The sequence below is a fragment of the Rhipicephalus sanguineus genome, chromosome 11 (assembly GCF_013339695.2).
Source record: "Rhipicephalus sanguineus isolate Rsan-2018 chromosome 11, BIME_Rsan_1.4, whole genome shotgun sequence".
NCBI classification, from domain to species: Eukaryota; Metazoa; Arthropoda; class Arachnida; order Ixodida; family Ixodidae; genus Rhipicephalus; species Rhipicephalus sanguineus.
Window position 1 is genome coordinate 54,858,711 of NC_051186.1, and position 26,493 is coordinate 54,885,203.

At 47.5% G+C, this 26,493-nt stretch overlaps 1 protein-coding gene across 1 annotated transcript in view; it reads left to right on the forward strand.

The window, feature by feature from the left end:
- The window catches only part of LOC119373898 (hypoxia-inducible factor 1-alpha), a 213,285-nt gene that overhangs the window by 71,382 nt on the left and 115,410 nt on the right, over positions 1–26,493 (forward strand). Inside the window, exon 2 of the mRNA XM_037643956.2 lies at positions 23,763–23,959. Coding sequence (XP_037499884.1) covers positions 23,763–23,959 — 197 coding nt within the window. The remainder of the gene's footprint in view (positions 1–23,762; positions 23,960–26,493) is intronic.

Sequence of the window (26,493 nt, forward strand, 5' to 3'; positions counted from 1 at the left end):
TTTGGGTTTTTACACACACACACACACACACACACACACACACACACACACACACACACACACACACACACACACACACACACACACACACACACACACACACATCTATATATATATATATATATATATATATATATATATATATATATATATATATATATATATATATATATATATATATTCATATTCGAAGGAGTGGTTGCCGTATAAGTATGAGAGGTGGCACTTCAAGAAAACATTTATTACGTCGACGTTTCGGTCAGAGTTTGACCTTTCTCGGTCATGCTCTGACCGAAACGTCGACGTAATAAATGAAGTTTTCTTGAAGTGCCACTGTCATACTTATATATAGGAAGAAGGTATACGCCTCCAAAAGTGTTTATTTGTCGACGTTTTGATCGGAGTGTCTTGAAGAACGTCGACAAATAAACACTTTTTAGAGGCGTATATTTCTCATATATATATATATATATATATATATATATATATATATATATATATATATATATATATATAATATATATATATATATATATATATATATATATATATATATATATATATAGCCAGCTCCTGTATTACTCATAAGTTGGACGGAGGTTCGAGAAGATTCTTCAGCACTCCCTCTGTTTTGGTTTCTTTTCAGTTTTCTGGTCTTGTTTGTCCAGTTTTATCGCGTGCTTTTGTTTGATGTGTTTGATCCGCTCAGTGTTTACGCCTGAGAGGGCAGTGATCGCGATTGACGAAGCGCCGCGTCTCATAGCTGCAGTTTGAGTTTATCAAATTCGCGGAGCGTGTGGCCGTCGAGAGCATCCGTCGATATGTACCGAGCCGCGATTGAACCCTATATTTCGAGTGCTTCGGGCTTCAGTAGGGTACGTGGCCGTGCACTCGACTTTTCTTTTTTTCTTTATTTTTAATTTTTTTTTATCTGAATAGAAAAGGCGAAGCGAGTGACGCGTTATCAGTTATGAAATTCGTGTATGGACATTTATTCTTCCTACATCATTTTCGGTGATCGTAACTCGCCACGGCGGCTGTAGGTTGCTCTTCAGAGATCCCGGTACACGCGGGCAGTTTCGGTAGGCGAGGTCTTGAAACTTTCCGCGGATGGGATCAGGTCGTAATACTTTTAAACGATAGCTCGAAGCCTATTTTGGAAAAGTTGGCGTACGGCGGGTTCCCTCTTTTTATTATGCTGTTGGCTGCACTCCGCCATGTCTGTTCGTTTGTTTGTTCCTTCTTTGTTTTGTCTTCTACTTTTGAATGTAACGAAATGTAAGCTTATGTTATTGACATTCAGTGGGCTTGTGTCCACTGAAACGCGTTTGTATAAGTGTATTTGCGCTTATTTGTAAAGTATATCGGCGCGAGGTCTTGCGGAGAATACTGTGCATATGTTTGCTCTCTTATGTTGCTTTTCTTCCGGACTCATAATTACATGCGAGAGCATGAGCGTACGTATATTTAGGTGCACGTTACCGAACATGAAGTTGTCATGGTCAATCCAAAGCCTCCCCAACGACTCGCCTTATAAGGTAGTGGTATTGGCTTAGAGTTTGGTTGTACACTCGTGGCGGTTAAACCAAATTGGAATGGTAGTTAACAGATGGATTTTTATGAGTTTAATCTGTAAACTTAATCCCTATGACTTCAAACGGCTTGTTGCTTAGCTCAAGAATTTACTGCGTTAAAGGGACACTAAAGGCAAATAACAATTTATGTCATTGTGAAAGTTCAATGTGTGAGAACGTCTAAAACATCGATATTATGAACAGCAGTGGCCTACTAATCGAGAAATTTAAGGTAAATGTAGGACACGACGTGTGCCACAAGTGGGACATTTTGGAAATGTTTCCAATGACGTCACCTCGCGCTGGCATGTTTCACTTCGGCGTAGTGATTGCGGAAGAGCATTGGCTGTTTTCGCTTCCGTCGCAAATCTTTCAACAGTTTTTCGTCATCGTGACATAACGTTCCTGACATGGCCTTAGCAACAAAGAAAGCCTGCGTTCCTCGCTGGATCAGGGGCCGTGCATGCAGCGCGCGGGACGTGCTTTCTCGTCGCCGCCCTGATGTGTGTGTGTGCCATAGGCTGTGGCCCCGTGTGTTGTACGCCTGCCAGATAGCGGGCACAACACACGCACACAAAGCCGCCGAGCGTAGCAATCGTGCGCAACTTTACGACGCACGTGGCTCGAGGAATGGGCCGCGGGACCCGTGCGGTAACGCGCGCGGGCACTGCTGGTGTTTTCAACTACGGGTCTTACAAGGAAAGCTCGCGATAACGGACATATAGTATGGTGCCTATTACGGTCATTATGGCTCTTTCAAGGCATCGCTTAGAGCGATAGCTCCCACTGTATCACCGACACCGCCTACACTAAAGAGACGCGTTGACGACACCTTCCTTTCTTCACTTTGGACTTACCCACGGGACTTAGTCTATACACGGAAGGCACTCTTGTACGCAGGAGCACATTAGGATCAGCTTATACTCTCCTGCAGGGACGTGTAAAGGGCCCCTAAACCACCTCCGATAATATTTTTGCGTTTTGAAGTAAACGCGCGCATAGAGTTCAGAAAGCCGTCACGATCAACAAGGCCAAACCCGGTAGCGCTACGATTAGCGGACGCTCCACAAATTCCAAGAAACAATCCGTTCTCTTCTCCGGGCCTTTGGGTGTCCCCAGCGTTGGACGTGACGTCACCGCTCACGTCTGGTCTTGACAGCAACAAAAAGAACCTATTTGTCTGCCCGCAGGTACGGGCGCACGCCGCTCTTACTCCTCGCACGGTGAGGAGGAGAACTCGCACAGGAGTAGAGACGAGCGCATGAACGGAGCGCAGCAAAGGAAAGAGCGATGCGAGCGAGGTCCACTTTTGGCTCATCAAACGCGTGTACCTTCGCTATTGCGGCATTTCGAAAAATTCTCGTGGCTGCATGTATGTTGAAGACCCGTGCAGAACTGCAATACCACGACTAAATTTCGACCTCTGGGTGGTTTAGGGGCCCATTAAGGGTAGCTTAAGCAGTGGGAGAGGAAGAGCTTTTCGTGGCATACTTGACATCTCACCATGCAGCTGCGTGTCCTAAGTTTCAGTGCGAGCATAGGCGTGCGCAGGGTTCCCCATCAGGGGGGGGGGGGGGCGAAGGTTCATCGCAGCGCGCCCCCCCCCCCCCACCCTACAAGTCAATGTATGGGGAAGATTTGCCCCCCCCCCCCTCTTAGGTGACTAGAAGGGTCAATGTACGGGGCAAATTTTGCGCCCCCCTCTAAGCCCCCCTGCCCCCCCCCCCCCCTGTGCGCACGCCTATGAGTGCGAGTGCTGCAGATGTGCAAGAGCAACGTCTCAGTAGCGCTCTTTTTCAATCTTCCGCGTGTTTACCGTCGTCCGTCAGCGCCCGTGTCGCACCTGACGATCGCCGGGCGCGAAGTTGCCGCCGTTGGCGGCCGACCGCTTGAAACCTCGTGCCTATTTTCTCTGCCATCTCTCTGTACGCTTTGGGCAGCGTGCCACCAGTGGCTCCCTTCGCCCCTCTCTCTGCGGTGGCGTAGCCTCATTTGCATATTATTCCCTGGCTGAAAATTATGAGGCAGTGTCGTACACGCACAGAGAGAGAACATACATGGACAATAGATGAAGAAACAATCGACGGTCGATCATCTGAGGACAGATGCCGTGGGCAAGGGAAGTCGTTGCCATGGGAAAGTCAGGGGGAAGCAAGGTTCTTGCCGACCGCAGTAGACGGACGGACTTAGCTGAGATGCTGACGTGTCTGTCTGTGGTTGACCCCGAGGAGGATTTACCGCCCTCTCCACAAAGACTTCGGCAAAGAGAAGTCGGGGCCCTGGAGACAGCTGCTGACTAATACATATCCGAATTTGAGTCTGCTTAGCAAAATCTATCCGGCAACATATGACAACAAATGCCCACTATGCGGGGAACACCCAACGCTTTATCACGATACATGGACCTGCCAACACTCAGAGGCTGTGCCAAGAAACAACACACCAACACCGGAGCAGTGCGAGGCTGCGCTGTCTTGCTCGAAGCCCGAAAAACAGCTCAAGCTGATCGACAGAGCTCGCAAGATGGCAAAGGCCACCAGGGCCCTGGACTAAGGGCTCCACCTTCGCCGGGAGAATTCCTTTTCTATAATAACGTTTTTTCATTCGTTCGTTCTTGTGAGTGGTGAGACCGTTGAAAAAAGAAAGTCACGGGTCCTTTATGCATTGGTCTAACACGACTATAAGGCAAAAGCCATCTTCTTCTTTTTCTTCTCAGTCGATGTGTTAATCTTCCCCCGCCCCCCTCCGAAAGCTTTCTGCACCTAACGTGGTTTTGCACTGCCTCCAGGATCAGAGGCATGGTAAGCTTTCTGCTTCTCACTTGGTTTTGCACTGACTCCGTGATCGGCCCACCTTTGACCAAGCGACAATGCCATGTGATGACGTCACAAATTTTGTCGATCTGTGACGTCATTAGATGACATCATCATGCGATAATGATTTTTATCACTCGTGTTGATGCCGTCGACGGTCAAGAGATAGATAGATAGATAGATAGATAGATAGATAGATAGATAGATAGATAGATAGATAGATAGATAGATAGATAGATAGATAGATAGATAGATAGACACAGACAGACAGACAGACAGACAGATAGATAGATAGATAGATAGATAGATAGATAGATAGATAGATAGATAGATAGATAGATAGATAGATAGATAGATAGATAGATAGATAGATAGAATAATTGATTGAGATTTATATTTAAAGTTGCTCAGTAGTTGTAGGTGTCAGTCAAGGCTCCCCCATTGCTGTTTCATCGTGAATGTGAGATTAGACGAGCTAAACAATCGCCTTTGTCGCTGCCGGGTATCGCATCCTCGTATGTTTTTTTTTTCTTTGTTTTTTTTTTTCAGCATCAGAAAGCGACCAACACCGCCGAACTGAGCCAGTCAGCTCGTAATCCCTGTAGCTTTTCCTCGAGTAATATGTCGTCGCCGGACGCCGCGAGCTCGCTTCTTGCTTCCTGCGAACGTCGTTGTCGGGGGTTGGTGGGGCTTCGTGGAATTGTCCCGACCAGAGAAAACGCATACACGTGGGATCGAGCGACCAATTTATTCTCGTCAGCCAAACCCGTTTATACAAGCCTCTTTAGACGCGCAACTGAGGCGCGCACACGCATGAGTCCACTGCCCCCGCCGCCGTCGTGTTAGCAACGTCCGTTGCCGTCTTGTTTCGCTTGCATGCAGTGTTAGGGACTAATTTATCGATAAAGTCACTAAATTTAGCGATTACCTTGTGTCACCTTATCGTTGCCTTTTTGAATTAGTTATACTCTTGCTTCCCTGACGGCGTTTTCTTGTCTGCTCAAGTGACAGTTCCCTTTCTTTCTCTTTCTTTTTTTGAACTTGAAGTGATGTATAGGAGAGGTTGGCGCCTTTATGGCGGCACCGGCTACTCCTCCTTGCCTAGCAAACGAAACGTACAATCATAAAAAGAGCGAAAGATAGCACAAAATATGTAATACAGCATTGCGAGCGACGTTCTTAGTTCGGCATGTTCTCTCCACTTCGAGTCTCCGTTTTGCACTGAACTTAAAATGTCTCGTTTTGGATTGCTTTTTCTGAAGACAACTTTTTCCTTGGCTTCTTGCATTGGCATTCTGTGGGACGTCTGACGAAAAAAATATGTCCTTAAGAAAAAATATGGACTGATACGGCATGCAATGCAGTTTTACAGAGCGCCCCTCTTCTTCGTTTTTTGTTTTATGTGCAGTCACGCTTAAACGCGCTTATGATCATCGAAGCTTTGAGTGGTACGCGGTAATCGAACAGCAGGGGTTGATTAAACCCGGATTGTACCCGGCAACTCCGAATCTGAGGTTCTTCGGCGGTCACTAACCTGTATCCCTCGGCCAGTGGATCATTGCCGCCGTAACATTTGCCGTCTATACATAACGCGGGAGCGTGATGAAAGGAGCGTGCATTTTGAAAAGCGTCTAGGAATGGAATGTTTGCACACCTGCGGAAAAGGGACGTCGTTGGCCGGAACATAGGCGGCATCGGTTTTTTTTTATAACTCATATTTCACTTTGCATTGCCCTCTTTCACGATTCTGCACCGTGCTACCTTGTGGGTTGCAGGGATGAAAGAAGCGATGGTGTGTCGCTTGATTTTTTCCCCCTCTCTTCTTCGTAGTCAGGCTCCTGCCGAGGTGTGTATGTGGGTAGGCTTTCTGTCAAAAGGTTCCGAGCACCTCCGAGCACATCGAGTTGGTTGATATTTTTTTGTGGTTTTCTTCTTAGTTTCGGACATTGTCGCGAGGACGTTTGCGTTTCGTCTTGGGAAACTTGCATTGCGTTTTGGCTTACGGAGCCTAATGCTTGGGCAGCGCGGAAGCTTCCCTCTGACACACGGCCTGCAATGCCGTTGTTTGTGTGTGCCCCCTTGGGACTTCAACACCCCCCTCCCCCTGTCTCGTCCCTGATTGGTCATCGCCTCTGCCCTTTCCGTGAAGCCCCCCTCTATGTGCGACCGGATAGTCAGCTGTACTTAACTGCGCATGCGTACAGTTTTAGCGTGTGTCGTATTTTGGTATAGACGTGTGCGGGACCGTTAGCGACATCATGTGACGCTTCTGTGCTTGACGAGTTTGTCTGACCACAAATGATTAAAAAAGGGCAACACATTTCGCCATTACTCCACTGACGAAAATTCACGCCAGCAATGAAGTTAAATTATTGCACACGGCTGCCTCACTAAAAATTCCGTGTTTGCTTGGTTGATCTGTGCACCACTAGGTGGCGCCACTGCTGAAGCCACTAACGCTAACGTTTCCAGTAGTCCCGTAACCCGCAAACGCGAAGTTTGCGGACAAACTTTAGTTTTCACATTCGCAATTTCGCTGCTGCCAAAAATTAACACTACCAGTGAACTTGCATGCGTATGGTTACTGCAGTATTAGTTTCTGTGTTCGCCTGGTTGATCTCCTTGCTGACAGTCGGCGCCACCAATCCGACAATCCGCCACCTTTACCCGGTAATACTCAAACACCGAGAAAATTGAGAACAAACTGACACTCTGACACTAGGAACGCCATTTCTAAAACTCCCAATTTACTTTACATCCGAGGAGGGCTCATATCTAGGGAATAAAACTTAGAGCGCAAAAATAAAGACACAGGACAAGGGTAGATGTACACACACCCCAGCGTTCTTAGTTTTATTCCATTATGCAGTACCAACGAGCCCACCTATCCATTATTTTACACATCCAGTGTTTTACATATACAAGCCCTCAAAACACCCCTCTTGGAGGACCCGACAGCCCCCCTCCCCCAAATTATTCCACAGCAACCCATCCACCCCCTCCCCTCTTCAGCCGGGCCGCGTCTCCATCGCAGGAGTTAAGGCCGAGGTAGAAAGCAAAAAAGGAAAGGAATATGTTGCGTGATTCGAATGCCCGAGCGACGGATCGGTCATCAGCAGTCGTCCACCGGCCTGCCGAGCGCCGGCCGATTGCGCCACGCCGTGACCTTGTCAGATCTTGTCAACCTCTCCCCCGCCTCGTTGGCCCCTACACTTTCCTTCGGCATCGAGTTATGCTTTAATAACGCCGCGCAACTCTTCTTGCGAGAGAGACACAGACTTTGGCAACAAGCGCGGTCTCTTTCCTCTTCGTGGGAGCGCGCCGCGCCGGACCGACGGCGTGGTTTCCCGGAGTTAATGAATATGAAAAAAATATTTTTAAGGAGGCGCGCGCGCTCTGAGTCGGGCCTGCTTGTGGGAGAGAGGAGTATGGAAGAGAGAGTGAGGTGGAATGTGCATGCGCAGTTGGTCAGTTGAAGAAGTAAAGTCAGAAGGCGTATGTGTGTGTGTGTGGGGGGGGGGGGGGGGGGGTACGGTATACATGCTGGCCTCCATGCAGTCCGGGTTATCAGCTTAATTGCCGTGGCTGACCGAGCACCACCGTGGCTGGGGGTGCGATTTATTTCCCTTGCTTGTGTCATAACTCACCGCCAAGCCACCGCAGCCGTACGACGTTTCACACGCGCGTCGTTGAAAATATAAGAAGGAAAAAAAAAAAACATCCGTCTGGCGACTCCGCCTTGGGCATGTGTCCGCGCATGCGCATTACGCGCGATCTCTCACACGCGAGACCAACTAGGAGACAAGAAAAACTGCTTTCTAATTCGTCTCTGTAATTCACGCCTCCCCCGTGTTTCTGCGTGTTTGTCCTAACTCTGTAGAGGTGAGAATTAGCGTGGTGGCGCCACCTAGCGGTTATCTCTTCGGCATCTGACGTTAGCGGAGTTCGTTCGTTTCTTTCTTTCTTTCTTTCTTTCTTTCTTTCTTTCTTTCTTTCTTTCTTTCTTTCTTCTTTCTTCTTTCTTTCTTTCTTTCTTTCTTTCTTTCTTTCTTTCTTTCTTTCTTTCGCTCGTCTTGCGGGGCAGAGTGCGCATCGTAAGTGCTCGCCGTTGTGAGATAAGGCTAATGAGAAAGCAATTAAAAATTACCCCTTCCGCGTGTATCGTGTAAGCCTCATTACGGGGCTCACCTTTGGTTGGTTGTGCTGTTGAAACGCTCGAAGTACCGTCCACCCTCTTAGACCTGATAAATGATATCGACGAAATTAATTACTTCATTCGGGAACGAATTTCCGGAATTTCGGCTCGCCCTCTGGGAACGCCTTTCCCGTCCCACGAAGTTTGCGGAAAGAATGGCTAGAGTTGCCCTCTTCCTGCATGTATATATGCGGGGACATTAATCAGACAGAGTGAAGAAATCTCTGTATCGTCGAGGTCTGCGTAGCGGGAATTTCCGTGCAGTAAGTGGTTGTTTTATTTTAATTAGGGAGATAGGGTCATCGGGACACTTATGTAACCTGTCTCTTCACGAAGAGGGACTGCACGCATTTATTTTGCCACCGTAAGCCGTATGGCAAACGCGTACAGTTAAAAGAAATTATAAGGGATGGAAATGGAGGTGCTATTGTCACTTGAATGAACGGCAGTCAGCAATGTGGGATGGAGCATGGGAGTAAAAGGACCCGGAGATGGGATGGAGTACGGCGAGTTTGAACGAAATGCCAGCTAAAGTTGCCATTTTAAGGGGGCCCTATATAAAGCACCGAGAGGTCGAAATAAAGTGGTGGTGTTGCAGTTGTGCACGGGTCTTCAACAAACACGTAGCCGCGAGAATTTTTCGAAACTGTGCCGTAATAGCGGAGTTACACGCGTTTGATGATCCAAAGGAGGCCCTCGCACGTTTCGCTCTTTCCTTCGCTACGCTCCGTTCGTCGGCTCGTCTCTCCTCCTGGCCGAGTGTTCGTCCTCACCGTGCGAGGAGGAACAGCGGCGAGCACGCGTACCTGCGAGTAGACAAACAGGCTCTTTTCATGGGTGACATGGCCGGACGCGAATGTTGACGTCATGGCCTACGCTGGAGATTACCGAAAGGCCCAGAGAGGACGAGGGATTGTTTCTTTGAAATTTGTGGCGCGCCCGCGGCTCATGGCGCTCCCGCGTTTGGCATTATTGATCGTGACGGCATTCTGAACTCGATGCACGCGTTTACTTGAAATGCTAAAAAATTATCGGAGGTGGTTTATCTCATATTCGTGTCATTTCTGAAGGGGACTTGACGTCAGGTCTCGAGAAACATATCGATGCTGATCTGCAGAAGGACTAATATCTAAGAGTACAGTCTTTTGGGCTAGTTTCGCTACATTCAGTGAAGCCATAGCGCTTAAAACACAGGGACCAAGGAAGCGGACAGGACATGCGCTAGTAACTGATTTTTATTTATTTATTTATTTATTATTTATTTATTTATTTATTTATTTATTTATTTATTTATTTATTTATCAAAATACCCACAGCGCCTTCATAGGCATTATTACAGTGGGGGGATTTGCACGAAGCACATAACACAAAGTACAGGTTACATGGAGTAAACACCACAACGTGTGATCATAACCATACTATTACAGCACAACATTGTCATACCTATACAACAGCATCATTGAGCGCCTCGACAGACGCGGCATTTGAACTCATCTTCACAATGTCACTGGGTAGCCGATTCCACGCTCTCATTGTATTGGCGAAAAATGATTTGTTATACGCGGCGCTTTTACAGAATATTCCTGTCACTTTTAGATCGTCATGCACTCTCGCGGACACGTAATCGGGGCCATGCAAGCATTTCGTCCGATCAATCCCTGCTCGTGAATGGTAGATGTCGTGGAATAATTTCAATTTATGAGCGAACCGTCGTCTTTGAAGACTGTCCCATCCAATTAATTTTTTTTTCTTTTTTGCCTCAGATACTCTGAATTGCCTTGAATAATTTCGAGATACAAACCGCACGGCTCTACTCTGTATTATTTTCCAGCTTGTCCATGTTCGTTTGTGACCAGGGATCCCAAACCGTATACTTGAGTATTCAAGTATACTGATCGCACAGTATTAGATTTAGGTGCACGTTAAAGAACCCCAGGTGGTCGAAATTTCCGGAGCCCTCCACTACGGCGTCTCTCATAATCATATCGTGGTTTTGGGACGTTAAACCCCAGATATTATTAATGATCGCACAGTATAGGATCGCACACTGGAAACGCGCGGTACTTATAACGAAGACGTGGACAGCAATAAATATATCAAACGTGCAGGCCAGGATCATCCAGATTTGCCATTTCCTTTATGCTCCGAGTAATTGAGGGAGCGCTGACGCAGTTGGCATCTTCGTTTGCAATCAGATTTGCCTCGACTCCTCTCCCACGTGTCCTTCTTATCGATGTCCCGAAGCAGCGCCCGCTCGATTACTCTGAGCACAAAGGAAATCGCATAGCTGGGTGACGCTGGCTTGCATTTTTTGATACACTTTTTGCTCTCCTCATCTTTGGTATAAGTACACGTTTCAAAAATTAAAAAAAAGAAAGATCAATTGTGAGTAGCGCACGTCCCGTCCTCTCCCTTGGTCCTTGTGTTTTCAGCGCTGTGGCTTCATTGAATTGACTAAAATCTAGACGCTGATTCTGAAATATAGTTTTTGTTCCACGGTTATGTTTCGACACACAATGACCACATGGGGTGACTCAGAAAAAAGAAAAGCTTGTGACGAGTCACGTCTGTGTATCTTATGAACCTACCCATCAAGAAAAAAAAAAGGGGGGGGGGGCGAGTTGAAGACATTCATGTGCGGGCCGGTCCTCTATCGAGACCCCTGACCGACGTAGTACCCCCTAGATCGGTTCTTCAAGTAGTAAAGTTAAGTGACGACGATATCTCTGCAGATGATAGTTAACTTATACCGGTATCACACGTTCACTGTTGACCGCTATCGGGGCTGATCCGGATCGAATTTCACGATAATGGTTGGCTCCTTTACGCAAGCTGCAGAAGGGATCCAATCAGAGTTTAGAAATTCGATCCTGATCGGGCTCGATCGCGATCGGCAGTCAACGTGTGACACCGCCTATTTACTCTTCTCTCGCTTTCTTCACGCGCGCCGTCGATCTGTGTGTAGCCAAGCTGAAAGCGAGATGACGGCCGATCACGCGCCACAAGGACTCCCTCACTCTCTCTCTCCCCTATAAAAAAAAGTGCGAAGCGTGCAAGTGGGTCGTATCAGGCGAGCCACTGATACCAGGGGTATTGCGCCATTTGCTCCTACTCGGACACCGAGATAAAAGCGTCGCGGCCGTAATATATTACGCGCCCTCGCACTTAGCCGAGCGTGATGGTTGGCAGGCCGTTCCCGTGACCACAGGCTGATGGTGTTGATGATGGCCGGACGTATTATCAAGCGAAGGATGAGGGACGCGAAAGAAAGTGTCGTTTCTGGCGCGCTGACTTGTGGCGCACGTGTTTCGCTCATTCGTTGAGGGTAGCAAACCGAACGTATACGTTCCCTTTACTTCTCTCCCTCTCTTTCTCAATTAAACAATTTTTTTTTCTTGGCCTCTCTCGCTCGCACTTTGTGTCGGTGTCTGATGCCCGATCTCCCACGAAGAATGTGGCCTGGTCCCGAAGATACGAAGTAACTTTAAAAAGAAAACATTAAGTAAACAAACTCTGTTATTATTGCCCGTCCCGTTAAGAAAATAAATCGCCGGTCTAGTATCTCCGTTTGTTTACACAATTTCCCGTAAGTTTTCCTATTTTCCTACCTCTCGATTCGTGGCCAATCCACCCCCGTAGCGGGTATGTCGAGCGGCTCGAGCCACACCAACAGCATTCAACTAAACAGCTTCGCTCTAACGTAGTCTCTCACTGTGTCACGTGACTTAAACTTGATACATGTAAGAACAGCGCAACGGACATGGACTATCGAAGAGCACATCTCAGCGCTGTGCGTGCGTTCTGCACTAGTCCTTGTCTGCTGCGCTGTTACATTTATTATGTCCAGGGGCGTAGCCAGAAATTTTTTTCCGGGGGGGGGGGGGGGGGTTCAACTATACTTTATGTATGTTCGTGCGTGCGTTTGTATGTGTGCGTGCATATATACGCAAGCAAAACTGAAAAATTTCGAGGGGGGTTTGAACCCCCCCCCCCCTTGGCTACGCCCCTGATTATGTCCTACCAACATGCCCAAGTCTTTATAAGAGCACCCTTTATAACTTAGACTGTCCCGTTTGCTTGCTTACTTCCAGCTCTCGTTAGCAGTAACTAACGTTAGCGTGTGTTGTATAGATTACGAATAGTGTCGGCAAGTGTTAGTGAACTATGGTTAAGTGGTTGCAATCGTTGGCTATCCACTGCTGTAACACCAGCATCGTCTTCATTCGTTCTTACTGCAATAATTGAGTTGACTACCAATTTAAGAGTTTTTTTTTTCGCCTTTAATTTTGAAGCAGCCGCGGATTCTCTTTTTCGAAGTTTGGCATTTAATGAACCATAAACGAAGAGCGTGTTGCAACGTAACTGCCGCTGCCCTCCACTCTAAGAAAAAAAGGTGTCGTTTGATTCTTCTTTGCTACTGTACATGTGACTCTCACATGTATGACTCTCTTTAGAGAGACACGTTGACTCTTTTGGAGAGTCGTGGGACGCGCGACTCTCCAAAAGAGAGTCAGTGCATCTCTCTAAAGAGTGTCATACATGTGAGAGTCACATATGTAGCAAAGAACGCACGACTCTCCAAAAGAGAGTCACGTGTATCTCTAAAGAGAGTCATACATGTGAGAGTCACATGTATAGTAGCAAAGAGGAGTCAAACGACACCTTTTTTTTTTCTTAATGTGTGGGGCGACCGCTAACGACGTCATTGCATTGCGTCACGCTCGTTACACCTGTCCGCCTACGAGAAAGAGCGGCACACACGGAAGGCTAGCCCATTATCATTCGGACGTGCGGGCATTTGCGATGTCTCCCCGCGTCATTCGTTAGTTACGGCCATGGTGTACACACCCCGCTATTCCGTTCTCAGAGCTGGCTTTTGAAGGAGTGTCGATGCTTGCTCAAGCGGCGTTTCTGTGCCCTCCCTCCCCCGCCTTCCACTTGTTCTAATGGCCTCTGGGCTGCACAGCTGTCAGTCATACTCGCCAATCGTGGCTTTTAGCGCAACAAAACGACACAAGACGACCGGACATAGCGCTGTGTCCTGTTGTTCATGTTGGTGTTGTGTCGTTTTGTTGCGCTAAAAGTTAATAAGGATAAGCACCAACTATAGCCGTTCAACGCATTGTGTTATACTGTTATACTCGCGAATGGTCAGCGATAGGGGCGTGGCCAGAAATTTTTTCGGTGGAATGCGGAGAGGGAGGGAGGGGGGGTTCAACCATTCTTATTGTATGTTCATGCGTGAGCTTTTATGCAAAACTGAAAAAATTCTGGGGGAGTGAGGAGTTGAACACCCCCCCCCCCCCTTCCTTTTTCTTTTTGGCAACGCCAGTGGTCAGCGTCAATCTGATGGTATGAGTACCGCCTTCCAAGTAACTCAAATACCATTTTGTATAAATGCGGCGGCCAGTTATAGGTATGCTCAAAGTATCCTGGCGAACTTAGTGCTATACTATAGTTCCTGGTATAAATAATATTTTGTGGGTAGAACTCGTTCTGAATTATTACGTTGTCGAACCAGTTTTGATTTGTCGGGCGTCCGCGACTGATCAGTGAAGCATTTCGCAGAAATTCGCAGAAAAGTTTTTGCTCAGAAATAGTTAATCATGATGCCGGCATGGGCGTCGGCAGGGGGTGCAAACGGGGCCCCTTTTCACTGACTGGCCCGCTGTTATTGGCCAATTGGAACGGATCAAATTCTCAAAAGAATGCATTTTCACAATCTCCTCTTTGTCATTACATTCGCGCGATGAAACTTCACTTGAGAGGGGCTACGCTCGCTAGAAATTATCAAAGGAGCTTCACAACCATATCCTGTTATGTTAAACGTGCTGAATCACGTTAACACATTGTTTACGCGTACAATTATTGTTTTGCCTTCAGTCAGTGACCGCTTTTCACCACGGTATCAACCGTTATCAAGTTATCGCTTCGGAGGTAGACACGTTGTCAGCGAAACCGTGGCGAAAGTACGGTGGCTTACGAAAACAGACTTGTCTAATCAGATTGGCACTCGGCGATGCGAATAGCGCTGCAAATTCTCTGATGCGCACGCGAGCGGCGATTGTATTCTGGAATGTCGTAAGTAGCGCACGGACGTATGTTAAATTGCTCCTAACGCCATAGAGTTTCCTACAATACTTACTATAGGGAACTCTGGTGCTAGTGTTTATGGGAGCTGCAACGCATGGCGCTTCGGCCAGCATGGGAATGATGGGTAGTACACGGATTTGTCTAAACTTCGTTCTTTCGGCTCCGTTTGGCTCCGCGTCGCCTGCATCCGCTTTGTCGCAAAACGAAGTTCAGCAAAAGTGAGCAGTTCCAACTTCACCACTTTAACTTTTTTTAGGCTCACCAATTCAAATCTGGTCACGAAGTTCACAACGGTCTATTCTTTTATCTGAAACGAACGCCAAAACGCGGCAATAAAAAAAGCCACAAGTGGCACGGTCGAAGCCGTAAGCACGAAGATTAGGCAAATCCGTGTACTACCCATCATTCCCATGGCTAGCCACCCTACCATGGTCGCTGAACGATCGCAGCGCCAGACTCCGCTCTAGTTAATTTTAGGAAACTGTGCCTAAAGCACTCCCGAGTTCAAAGACGAGAGAGTGGTTTCCTTCTCGCCTTCACTCTACCCTTCCTACAGGCGCTGTATCCTCCTCGCCACTTATTTCTTCATAAAGTACGCGGACAACGTCAGCACTAAACGATGAGCCTATCAGGATATCGCTCTTTCCAGTTACACGCTGTTATCTCCGCTTGCGCAGTGGAAAATGCACAAAACGAAGTGAAATCAAGTTGATCGCGCACGATATTCACGCGAGACGAGGCGGAACGGTCGAGTGGCTGCATTGGAAACAGGGTAGGAGACAGTTCGTAACTGATATCCCTCGTGTACGGACCAATCGATAGCTTATTTCCTCGTGACTTCACGTGAACGGACTGCTGGCGTCGCGAACTGCGACGAAAAGACGGGAAACGCCGGGAGAGGATAACGCGCTCTTTCTTTGCATTTGCAGAGTTTTTTGTTTTTTTTTACGAGCCCTTTTAATGGACCCCTGGACCAAATCTACCGGGCTGATGGACTGTTTGCGGTACCGAGCACAACCCTTTTACAACGAAATTTCCGTGAGCATAGAACTGTTACAACGTCCGCGCGCCACCGCAGTAGGCCTGTAGTCTTTCTTTTCTCCTCTCAAACATTTCCTCCCCTTTCCCAGTGCAGGGTGAAACTATCCGCCCTGCTTTTATTTTATCCTCCTCATTTATGCTATTCGTTCTGTCCGCCGCGGTGGTGTAGCGGTTACGGTGCTCGGCTGCTGACCCGAAGGTCGCGGGTTCGATCCCGGCCGCGGCGGTCGCATTTCGATGGAGGCGAAATCGTAGAGGCCCGTGTACTTAGATTTAGGTGCACGTTAAAGAACACCAGACGGTCGAAATTTCCGGAGCCCTCCACTACGGCGTCTCTCATAATCATATCGTGGTTTTGGGACGTAACACCCCAGATATTAATTAAATTATGCTATTCGTTCTTTTTGCAATCCCTATTTGCCCACTCTGGCGCAGGGTAGCGAACCGCACATGAGCCATCTTGTTAACCTCCCTGCCTTTCCTCTTCACGCCTTTCTCTGTTTTCACTGTGCCATGGACCACCTCTGATAATTCAAAGAGCTATCGCACTATTCCGCCCCGGTTTTTGGCTGGGTTTTCATAACACCTCGTGACGTCATCAACCTGACGCAAGTGGCGCCACCTGCGGCATACTGTACAAGCTCTCGGTTAGTTCTCATATATATGAGAAATGTAGTTCTGATCCATCTGGGATGCTATTCTGTATACGTCGTTAAATTCCGCTATTGGTCAACTATGACTGGCCCAGGGGACCGCTACAGCCTCTCTGATTGGCTTGAAAATGCCGCCATTGCGAACTTTGACAATATGGCGGAGTTTGACAGTGTCCGCAATAACAGCCCCTTGCTCTCACGCTTTTCGCCACGCAGTCGCAATTTCAACCTGGCGAATATTACGGTCGTTTGTAATTTCCACGTGTCTTCTATAAGAAGTAAGGGGCGAAGAGAATATGGCGCCCGTTGGGCGAAAAACGAGGGAGGTAGAGAAACTGTTATCATCGTCGTTTGAACTTGAGAGTGGTGTATAGCGGTCCTCTAATAAGCGCTTCACGCCAATCCATGTCCATTTATTGTGAACGCTTAAGGTCTATAGACCTTATAATACTGTGTGCGCCGCACGTGCCTTCGTAGAATGTAATTTGAGCCACTTTGCGAGCCGGTAATTTTACGGCCATTTATGCGGCCTCCGTTTCACGACGTATACGCTTCTTGTTTCACAACGCAATTTCTCACAACGCTGGAACACAATTGCCGGCCATTTCTACCAGACTGTAACTTCGCATCTTGCAACGTCATCATCACATCATCACAATCATTATGTGTATGCCACCTTTATTGGAACATTGTTCTGGAACTATATTTGACCGCTCCTGGCCGTAGCGTCATAAAAAAAATAATAATAAACGCGCACCATCCCTTGGCACGTCGCCGACAACTGTTGTTGCCGCTATGGTTAATTGCATGCTTTGATTGTTGGAATTCTCATTACGTGTCGGCATGCGCTCTCGTGGACGACCTTGCACTTTCTCAAGGCGCCTTTCTTATGAATTAACTCTTAGTAATATTATCGCAGTCTTCAGTGCTTTGTCTCAGAGCTGTTGCTTTAGCGAAAATTTAACGTCTTTTCTTATATGACACGTTCCAATGATGATTGACACTTTTTGTAGCGTTAGCTACACTTGCCTAGCAGGAGACGATTTCGCGTGGAGGGTCATGAGCCGTGCTGCGCATGCGCGAAGATCAGTGATGTCACACAGCTGGGTCACCGGAGCTAGAGTGTACTAGAACTGTACACTGTACCGGAGCTGGCATCTCACGCGCTCTCCGACACCGCCGCGTGCGGCTCGCCGCTGCTGGTCTGCGCCGCATTCGAGAGAAGTGACGTCGTAGCCATAGACACAGTGGCACCGGCGCGTGCGCAGCCATTCGCCTTCGCTGTGCAGTCGCCGTCTGACACTGTGCTGGAGCCGCTTGATAGCGCCTCTGGCTGGCGTTTGCATGTGGGTAACGCCATGGAGAAGGAGAGCGCAAATGCTGCTCGACGGCGCAGAAGAGCCGAGAAGCTTATCTCATCGGATCCCGAAGCATAGTTGCCTGGCAATTAGCGGTTCAGCGTACGAAGAATGAACAGAAGAAGGCTAATAATCCTAGACAATCTGGAAAGCTAAGAATAATCAGCTGAACCTTTGGCTAACGCTACGTATATCCTGGCATAGCCGAGCTAAGCCACTGCAGTTTTTTTTTTTATTGGGATATATACTTGCCCTTAAGGCAAGTCTATCTATATCGTGTGTTTGCCGTAAGACTGGTGTTGTGTATAAAGTGAAGCAGTGTTTTGTGGAATCTGTTATCATGTATCCGGCGGTCATAGATGGTCGTGTCACTGTAGGACGGGAGCGTTCCGATTGTAACCCTTGGCATGTCCACGTGAGATGGTGTCAAGCTGCTTGCATCGCTGGAACAGAGCAGCACGGACACTTGGTTAATCGTTTACAGCGAGAATGTGTGCGTCCTCCGTAAATAAACACCAAAGCAAACTAAACACACCTCTCTGGTTCGGTGTTAGAATTAAAATTTTCGGGGTTTCGCGCGCGCCAGAAATGCGATACGAATATGGGGCGCGCCGCCGTGTAGTGGTGGGGCTCCGAATTAATTTTAAATACCTGTGTGGGATTCTTTAGCGTGTACCAAAAATCTATAAGTACACGGGTGTTTCTTTTTACAGCGAGGTTGTGTATGTATAGTCCGAACCAAAATTCGTCCGTTCTATGCGCGCAAGAAATCCTAGCGTGTATGTGGCACAGAAATGGGGCAATCCCCACTAGTCGCCGCTGGTCCATTAAAAACGAATTGAACGCACGGGCGGCAAACACCATGATCGACACTTCTTGCGCAAAATTTTCTCAGACAACGGACGAAACAGACACGGACGGGCGCAAACACCAATTAAGATTTCTGGACAGAAGTAAACAATAATTGAGGAAGACTTTAGTGAACCGTCGGCATTAGCCCATTGATAGACACCACGCAGGTCACCACGTTTTATATCTTCGCTGGTTATACCATATGTACGGAGTGCTCTTTCGTTTCGCCTCCATCGAAACGCGTCCACCGTGACCGGGAATCGAACCCGCGTCCTCGAACTCAGCAGCGCAGCGCCACAGGCGCTAAAGCCGCTACGGCGATTCGCTTTCGTCGGTTTCGGGGGAGGGTTCAGCTCATTCGCAGTGAAATCTCACGACTCATTTTGGCCCTGGTTCAACTGAACTTGTTGCGCTGACGACTGCAGCGCTCGGCCGCGCAATTTTCGCTGATGTAGCGGCGCGGTCTTATCGGTGTTTCAAGCGCGCACGACGCGGTGTCTCTACTTTCTTGGAACAAGTCGCGGTGACATATGGCGCCTTGACTTCGCTCGCTTTATTATTTACTTTATCTCCGGTGCCCTTCCATCCATCCGTCGGTCTGTCATTTCCAGATCTCTCCACCAGAACAGGGTTTTCCCCCGGAGCACCGTACTGTTCGCTGAAGCTGAACGCCGTTGCGACCTCGTGTGCTGCACGCGCTAGCAAACGTGCCGCGCGTGTACGGTCTGGCCTGGAAACGCATATCTCCTTCTTCTTCTTCCCCAGCTTACGCTTCCTTTTCTTCGTTTGTTACTTTCCCGGAGTCGTTATCACGTCTGGTCGGGCAACGTATTTTTTTTTTTTTTACGCATATCCTGCCTGGCGGTGCCTGTGGTAGTGAGATTAGCATTGCTAACCGCTCGAGACGTCGACGCACCTTGGTTGTGGGAGGATGACTTAACCTTCGTAGGAAAAATTGCTAAGAGGCGAGCACCGCCGCCCCAACAACTCCCGTTTCCGCTCAAACTGTCGTGCATATTCTGCAGCCCTCTCAATGCCAGGTCGAGAATCCGACATTTAGTTGAGCTGGATTGTGCTATCTGTATGGTATCTACGTATCGTTAGAGAACGTTTCATACCCGGAGGTCGCGGGATCGAATCCCAAGCCGCGGCGGCGCCGCATTTTCGATGAAGGCGAAATACTAGAGGCCCGTTTACTTGGATTTAGGAGCACGTTAAAGAACTCCAGGTGGCCGAAATTTCCGGAGCCCTCCGCTACGGCGCCCCTCATAATCACATCGTGGTTTTGGGGCGTTAAACCCCTACAGTTATAGAGGAAATTTCATAATGTAGTGTACTATTTTCGTAGAAAACTGTGCGAAATTTTCTGCGGCAGGAGTTTTTTTTTTCCCAGACAATGACCGCTTTAGAGGGAAGAGTATGGCGAGAGTCTTTCAATAGCTCAAGACCTTAAATGACTGGTAAAACCAAGGAGATGTTTGATGCGCAGTGTGCACGTTCTCGAATAGCCCGCGCCAGTGTGGGCCTCACAAGGACGCCGTCACGTGTGCCGCGCTGTCACGTGTCACTGTCATGATGGCGAGTTGCGTTCACGCGCCGTGTTGTTGTTGCGTCATGTTCGTGCACCCTTCGAGCGTACGTTTCGCCTCCCTGATGCGCAATGACAGTCTGTGACGTCACACGTATTGCTCGCCATGTTGCTCGCGTTCTCGTGTGACGTCACCGCATAGGTTGACAAATACTCCAGTCGTTAAGCAGGGAATTGTGTGGGCCTACGGTTAAGCCTAATGTTAAGCCCTCCAGCCGTAACCTTAATTATCTTTAGTGTCCTTTCGCCAGGACAGAGCTTCTCTGACTTTCTGAAATGCCTCCCTCTAACGTCATCGTTTGCACTAAACTTTCATGAAAGTCTAGGTGGCTGCACACTGGGATATGGCTGTTTACCTGAGAAAGGATTAAGCAGTTAGCTCTGCAAGGTTTCTGATAATTTCCCACTTATTTGTGTTAATATTACTGGCTTCTTCTCATTATTATACTGCAATTCAGGTTGTAACCTTTTTTTTTCTTCTGTCTCAAGAGCAAACAAACTGTCACTGTAATTTTCTGATGTCAAGTCCTGAACCAATAAATTCTTCTTTGCTCTTTACTCCAGTCAGTTCTTGAAAGAGAATAAAAAAAATTTTTTTTTTGCTCTGGGACACTTTTTTATTGTTTGCATCACGGACATTCTTTTAGTCGCTCAAGTATTCTTGTGCAACCATTTAGAAATCTGTCTCTCCTGGAAGAAGTCACAAGATCCAGCAATTACTGCAGTTTTTCCTCTTGCCAAAAGAAAACAAAACACAATCGCTGTTGCCTCCATTTGCACACCCTGTGCTTTCGGGTGTGAAGTCGGCCGTGGTTGCCCTTGTACTTCATGTGATTACCTTTGCCACGGGGCTCGCCCCGGAGGGGTGAGAGGGGGTCCTGTTCTTCAGACTCCTTTCGAGTCACTGGCGGAGAGGGCGACTTTTAATTGGGCCCCCCTGAGCGCGTGTCCCCCACTCTCGGAGAGGAGGGTACAGACTCGCGGAACCTGTTTTCGACACAACTCCTTTCTCTCTCCCACTGCAGAGGGGGGGTTCCTCACATTCCCACTCCAGTCTCACAGCCACTTGTCTGCGGCAGCCAGAGTCAACTGTATCTTTTTTATTTCCTGGCCAGTTCATTCTCGAATCACTGATTAAATTCGCAGCTGGAAAGAACAGAACGAAACAAAAAACAAGGACGCAACCGCAGACGTGCTCAGAGATCTTTATGTGTGTGACAAGCGACGTGAGATTAAAGAAAAAAATATGAAAAGGAAGAGGTTGTCGCGAGGAAGTGGGCATGCGTAGGATTTCTGGTGGCTCTGAGAGTCTGGTTTCTAATGAACCTGACCGGCCAGATCTGCAACAACCTGGTCCTGCGGGCCCTCCGGATGGCACGGGGCAAGCCTTAATCGCGGCTTGTAATTTCTGCGGTGGTGTGACTCGCTTCTTTCGCTCAGGCCGCGGCACGTCGAGCACGTGGCTTTCGAGTCGCAGAAGAAGAAGAAGGGTTGTTCTGTTTCGTGGGAGGATGTCATAACGACAGAAAAAGTGGCACGCTATAACAAATGAGCCTTCTAACCCCCAACCCCTGCGACGTTTCCTCCTTAACAGTTGCAAGAGCTTAGTAATCTCGCGTCACGCAAGGCCTTGAGGAAGTCTGAGGATAGACGGTATCTTCAGTATCGGTTCTGTGGTACTTGCACGCTATTTGGAACTGTCTTATTCGACCTTGTTTTTCTTTATTTTCTTTAAGGAATTCAGTTGCGAAAGCCATGTGGCGTGCGAACAAAACTTGTGAACAATAATCTACAGATGGACGAATCTGATGTGTTACACATGTTGCCAAGCGTCTTACACTGTAAAGGTACTTTGTTCGCTCGGCACTGTGCGACTTTGCAAACAAGCGAAATGTGTCATTTGTCAAGCGGTATCTAAGAAACGAAACTTCTCGAGGAGATACCTACAATCAGTGCGAAACAGAGCAACACATTTTTCTAAGCGTTCTCACATCACGTTTTTCGAGGCCCCTTTGGAGAAAAAAAAAGATACAACAGATACACGCGTGAGAACATGGCGACGCCGTTGTGTGCCGGCCACTTGCATCACGGCGCCGTAATTTGTCACTGTCGGATTGCGGCGGCTTAAAGCGGCAAGCCCGAGATACCAAGCTGGCCGGTGCTGTGGCAGTGCCCCCCTTTTGCACTGCGCGGTGCGAGCGGCAGGAAAAATGGCTCGTTCCACTTTGCGGCAGTGTTGGGAGAGATTGGGAGCCGCATTGATAACTGAATCCTTTACGCCCCAGATGCTGTGGAAGCCGCATCTGGTCTCCCTCCTTTCAAGACTCCTCCCCTTCCCCCCTCTCCTGCCGCTCTGGTTTTCTTTTGCAGCAGGTTCTTATCAGCTGTCTCTGTGTGTGGAAGCTTAGTCTCACAGGCGTCTTTCTTGCAGCAACGGGCAAACTGTGGGGCATGTCATGCAGTGCACTGTTCTCGTTCATCAAACACCGTGCTTGGTAATGCCAGCTTGCACTGGCCACTTCAGACTTCTGTTGCACGTTTTGTTTTGCGAGTATCCATATAAGGAGACAGGGTTATCTGAATGCTGATTCATCAGTAGCAAGTAGCTTGAATAGTATGGTGCATCATTACTCTGATACAACGTGACCATCATTCACCATCAATGAGTGATTTCAATATTGCAGCAGCCTTGACACTGCCACAGCCGAATTGTATGGCAGCTTAAGAGTATTGACCTTGTTTTGTTGTTCTGTCACCTTACTTTGTTGCTTAGTGCTCCTGAATTTACATTTTGCATTTATCTGAAATGAGCCACGGATGGAAGCAGTGGCAGAGAGCATTGTGACAAGTCAAGTGTGCAGTTGCAGTTGCATTGAGTTGCATTAGTTGGGCAGTTTGCTTCTTTATCAAGAAAATGCATTATTCTGCACTGTCTAACTGAGGCAGTGCACTCTATAGATGGCTCTCAGCTTTGTACTTTCACTGTGGTTTAAAGCAGCGTACATAACGACGCTTCACTATGCTGACAGGCACTGGTCAAGTGGTCATTTCTGCTGTATGCCATGTTCAGGTCACTGTGTGTTGTGACGTTTGTGGGATTTACAACGCATTGTGAAAATTCAGCTTGCTTCATAACGTCTTCATCCGCATACTCAACAGGTGTGTTCAGTACTCACGGATGGAAATGTGACATCGTTCTTTCTTTAAGTATAACAACTGCTATGAGTAGTCGCTTGTGATAACTGCATCATGACGTGGCAAATCTGGCCACAAGAGGTATTGTCAGCCCTGATATAAGTGTGCGAGTCAAAATTATGCCGATATGCCTCTAACTGTAGATGCTGGAAAGTGAAATTAAGTGCATTACTTAGCCCTAAATTTTCGTGTTTCAGCCTGTGAGTACTGTTTATCTTCAACAGCTGTGTGCTAAGTGCACGAACCCGAAAGTTGTGAAATGGCACTTTGAAATGTACTCTCCTGTGAGTGTTGAGTAACATCTTGTCACCGAGTGCATTTACTAGCTTTGTGATTGGCTGTGCCAGTTTCGCTTGCCAACTGCATTTCCCTTATGCGGGCTTTCCTTCTCTCTTTGCAGCAAAAATTCAGAAAAACGTAAAGAGAAATCACGGGATGCGGCCCGATGTCGGCGCAGTAAAGAGTCCGAAATCTTCACTGAGCTGTCACAGCAGCTGCCGCTTCCGGAGAGCGTGGCCTGCCAGCTGGACAAGGCCTCGGTCATGCGTCTGGCCATCAGCTACTTGCGGCTGCGTGAGATCCTTGAGCCGATAACTGGTAAGTGCCGCCTCTGTTGCCCTGGAATCGCGACACTCGAATACGGATGTGTGGACCCCATGTGACGCCAGCCTGTGCATCTTTAGAATATCCAAGGTTTTTTTAATATCAGTAAAAGTCATTGTTTGCAAAGAGGCAAGACTGTCGTCTGCCTCTTTGTAGTATGATGCTATAGAGGAATTTTCAGGAGGATTTGTTGGAAAGGAAGCTTTCGATTTGATAAAAAAATTAAAAGCCCTTGTCGTATCGGGAAAAGAGGGGCAAGTGGAGCTTGGTGTGTGCATGCCTGACATACTACTTTCTTTCCTTCTATTCGCGTTGTACAATGCTCCCTCCTAACTGTTTCCTTCATCCATGCCTGGAATCGGACCTTGATCCACGTGCTTAGCAGCCCACCACTTCAGTTGCTACAGGTAGTAATGACGGTCATGCGCTCATGTCCAGGCAGCGATGAAATGACAAGTCACCTTGGTATAAAATCAAATTGCCATATCAGAAACGGCCGATCACCGACAAGCTCCCGATCAAGAGAGCATCAATTATTGGAAAGTGGAGCATGCAAATACGCATGTGAGCGATGCAACTTCGAGGGCCGCATGTCCTTGCGCTCGCTGGGCGCCAGGTTCTTTTGCGTACGATGCCAAAATCTCGTGAGTTATAAAAGCTTCCCTTAAAAGTCATTGTTTGCAAAGAGGCAAAACTGTCATCTGCCTCTTTGTAGCATGAAGCTACGAGGAAATTTATGACGATTTGTTAGAAAGAAAGCTTCCGATATTGACCAAAAATGATGTACCGGTCAGGCATTCGTAACACTGGACCAATGCCTGACCTACGCAATTCGTTGAACAGTCCACTCGTTTAAACGTTGCACTCCAGCGGCGTTCCCTGTTGAACAATTCTTCTCCACTTCAAGCCTCCATCTTCCTATGCACATCTATCTTGTTTGTTCACGTAGAACTGCATAAATTCCTTAATTCTGCCTGCAGTAGTAGCCAGCAAACATGAATCATGTGTGGAGCTGTGATTGCATAATAGCACCAAACACTTGCTCGCTCGTCATCCAATTGCTTCCACGTGCTTCTGCTGTGAAAGATGCCACACACGTAGTCTCTTCTGCTTGTTTTGTGTCCTATCAAGGGATTAGGGACAGCTGCGCCATTTTAGTGGCAGCCATTTGGAAGCCAGACAATGATTGCCTTGTCAAGAGATTAGCCCCATGCTCAGGCTTTATCTCCCGCTATCTACAACTTCAGTTGAAGGCGGAAAGTTTCAACGTTGGAAGAATTAGTGGTCTGGGAAGCCCGTGACATAATGGGACTGGCAAATGTTTTTGCAGTTGTAGTCGCTTCCGAGAAAAAGAGAGAGAAACAAAAAACAACCTTTGTATCATATACATTATTTTTGCCACCTTATTTGTCAGGGTTCAGGCTCTTGTGGCTTATCAGTTATCTCCCACATTATGGAATGAGATTTTTCTGTTTGCGAATTTGATCCCATACCTCATTCACAACATGCGACAATTGTCCTGCAGACGTTTTTTTTAACTTCCAATGTGCGAAATGGAGCCCCATGGATTTGTGGTACCCGCTGTTTTAGCTGCAAGTCAGTGTACACCTCATATCAAAAGTTTATGGAAGGTTCGCTCCACAACGAATGCACATTTTGACTCTATTAGTGCGTGTTAGCTCCTAATCTAGCTGGTGACTATGCAGGTTGGCATACCAACTACAGGCTGGAACATTTATGTGGAGGTTATGTTCCCTGATGGAGCGGGGATATAGCTTTCACAAACATTACACGTCCCACAAACTTTTGCTGTTAGATGTACCTAGTTGTTTTTCTTCAATTGCGCTAAAACATTAACCCAAGATGCCGAAACACATTAGGGCAGTTTAGGCAAGGCAGGTTTGTTATCCTCGCACCTATAGATACACAGATATGCCACCCTCTCATATCTCAAAAGTTGCTCATTTATTAATACAGTGATTGCATTGTGCACATTCTGGAATCTTTATCTTTCGTTTCTTTCCGCAAACTTTTTTGTCGACTTGCAGTTCACTTGTTTCGGTCAAAAAGAGGCTTGACCATCTTTTAAATGGCGATGGTCTCCACTTTGGTGACCTTGATGCCATAAAGCAGCATAGGGAGATAACTGGCCAGTCAGCTGACCTTAAGCTCATGATTAAGAAGCCCTGAGGTGTGGGATTATGGTTGCCAGTGGTAACCAAATTAGTAAAAAAACCACTCATGTAGTGCAGTGATGCAGGCTCTGTTGCAAGTTGTCTCTTCGACCGTATTTATCCTGTTTTCTATTATTACTACTTCTTTGTGTTTACATTTTACACATAACTGTTAACTTCTTCCTTGCTTCCTCTGCCTTTATTATTTGTTTGCCTCATACTTCGTTGACAAACAAAGCACATAGCCCCTCAGAAGTAGTTGTTATTCTTACTTACCACAAAAGAATAATTCATTTTGCAGCGATGCTGTCTTAATCTATCTACCCTGTGCCGCTGCCGTCGTCATCATTTGTA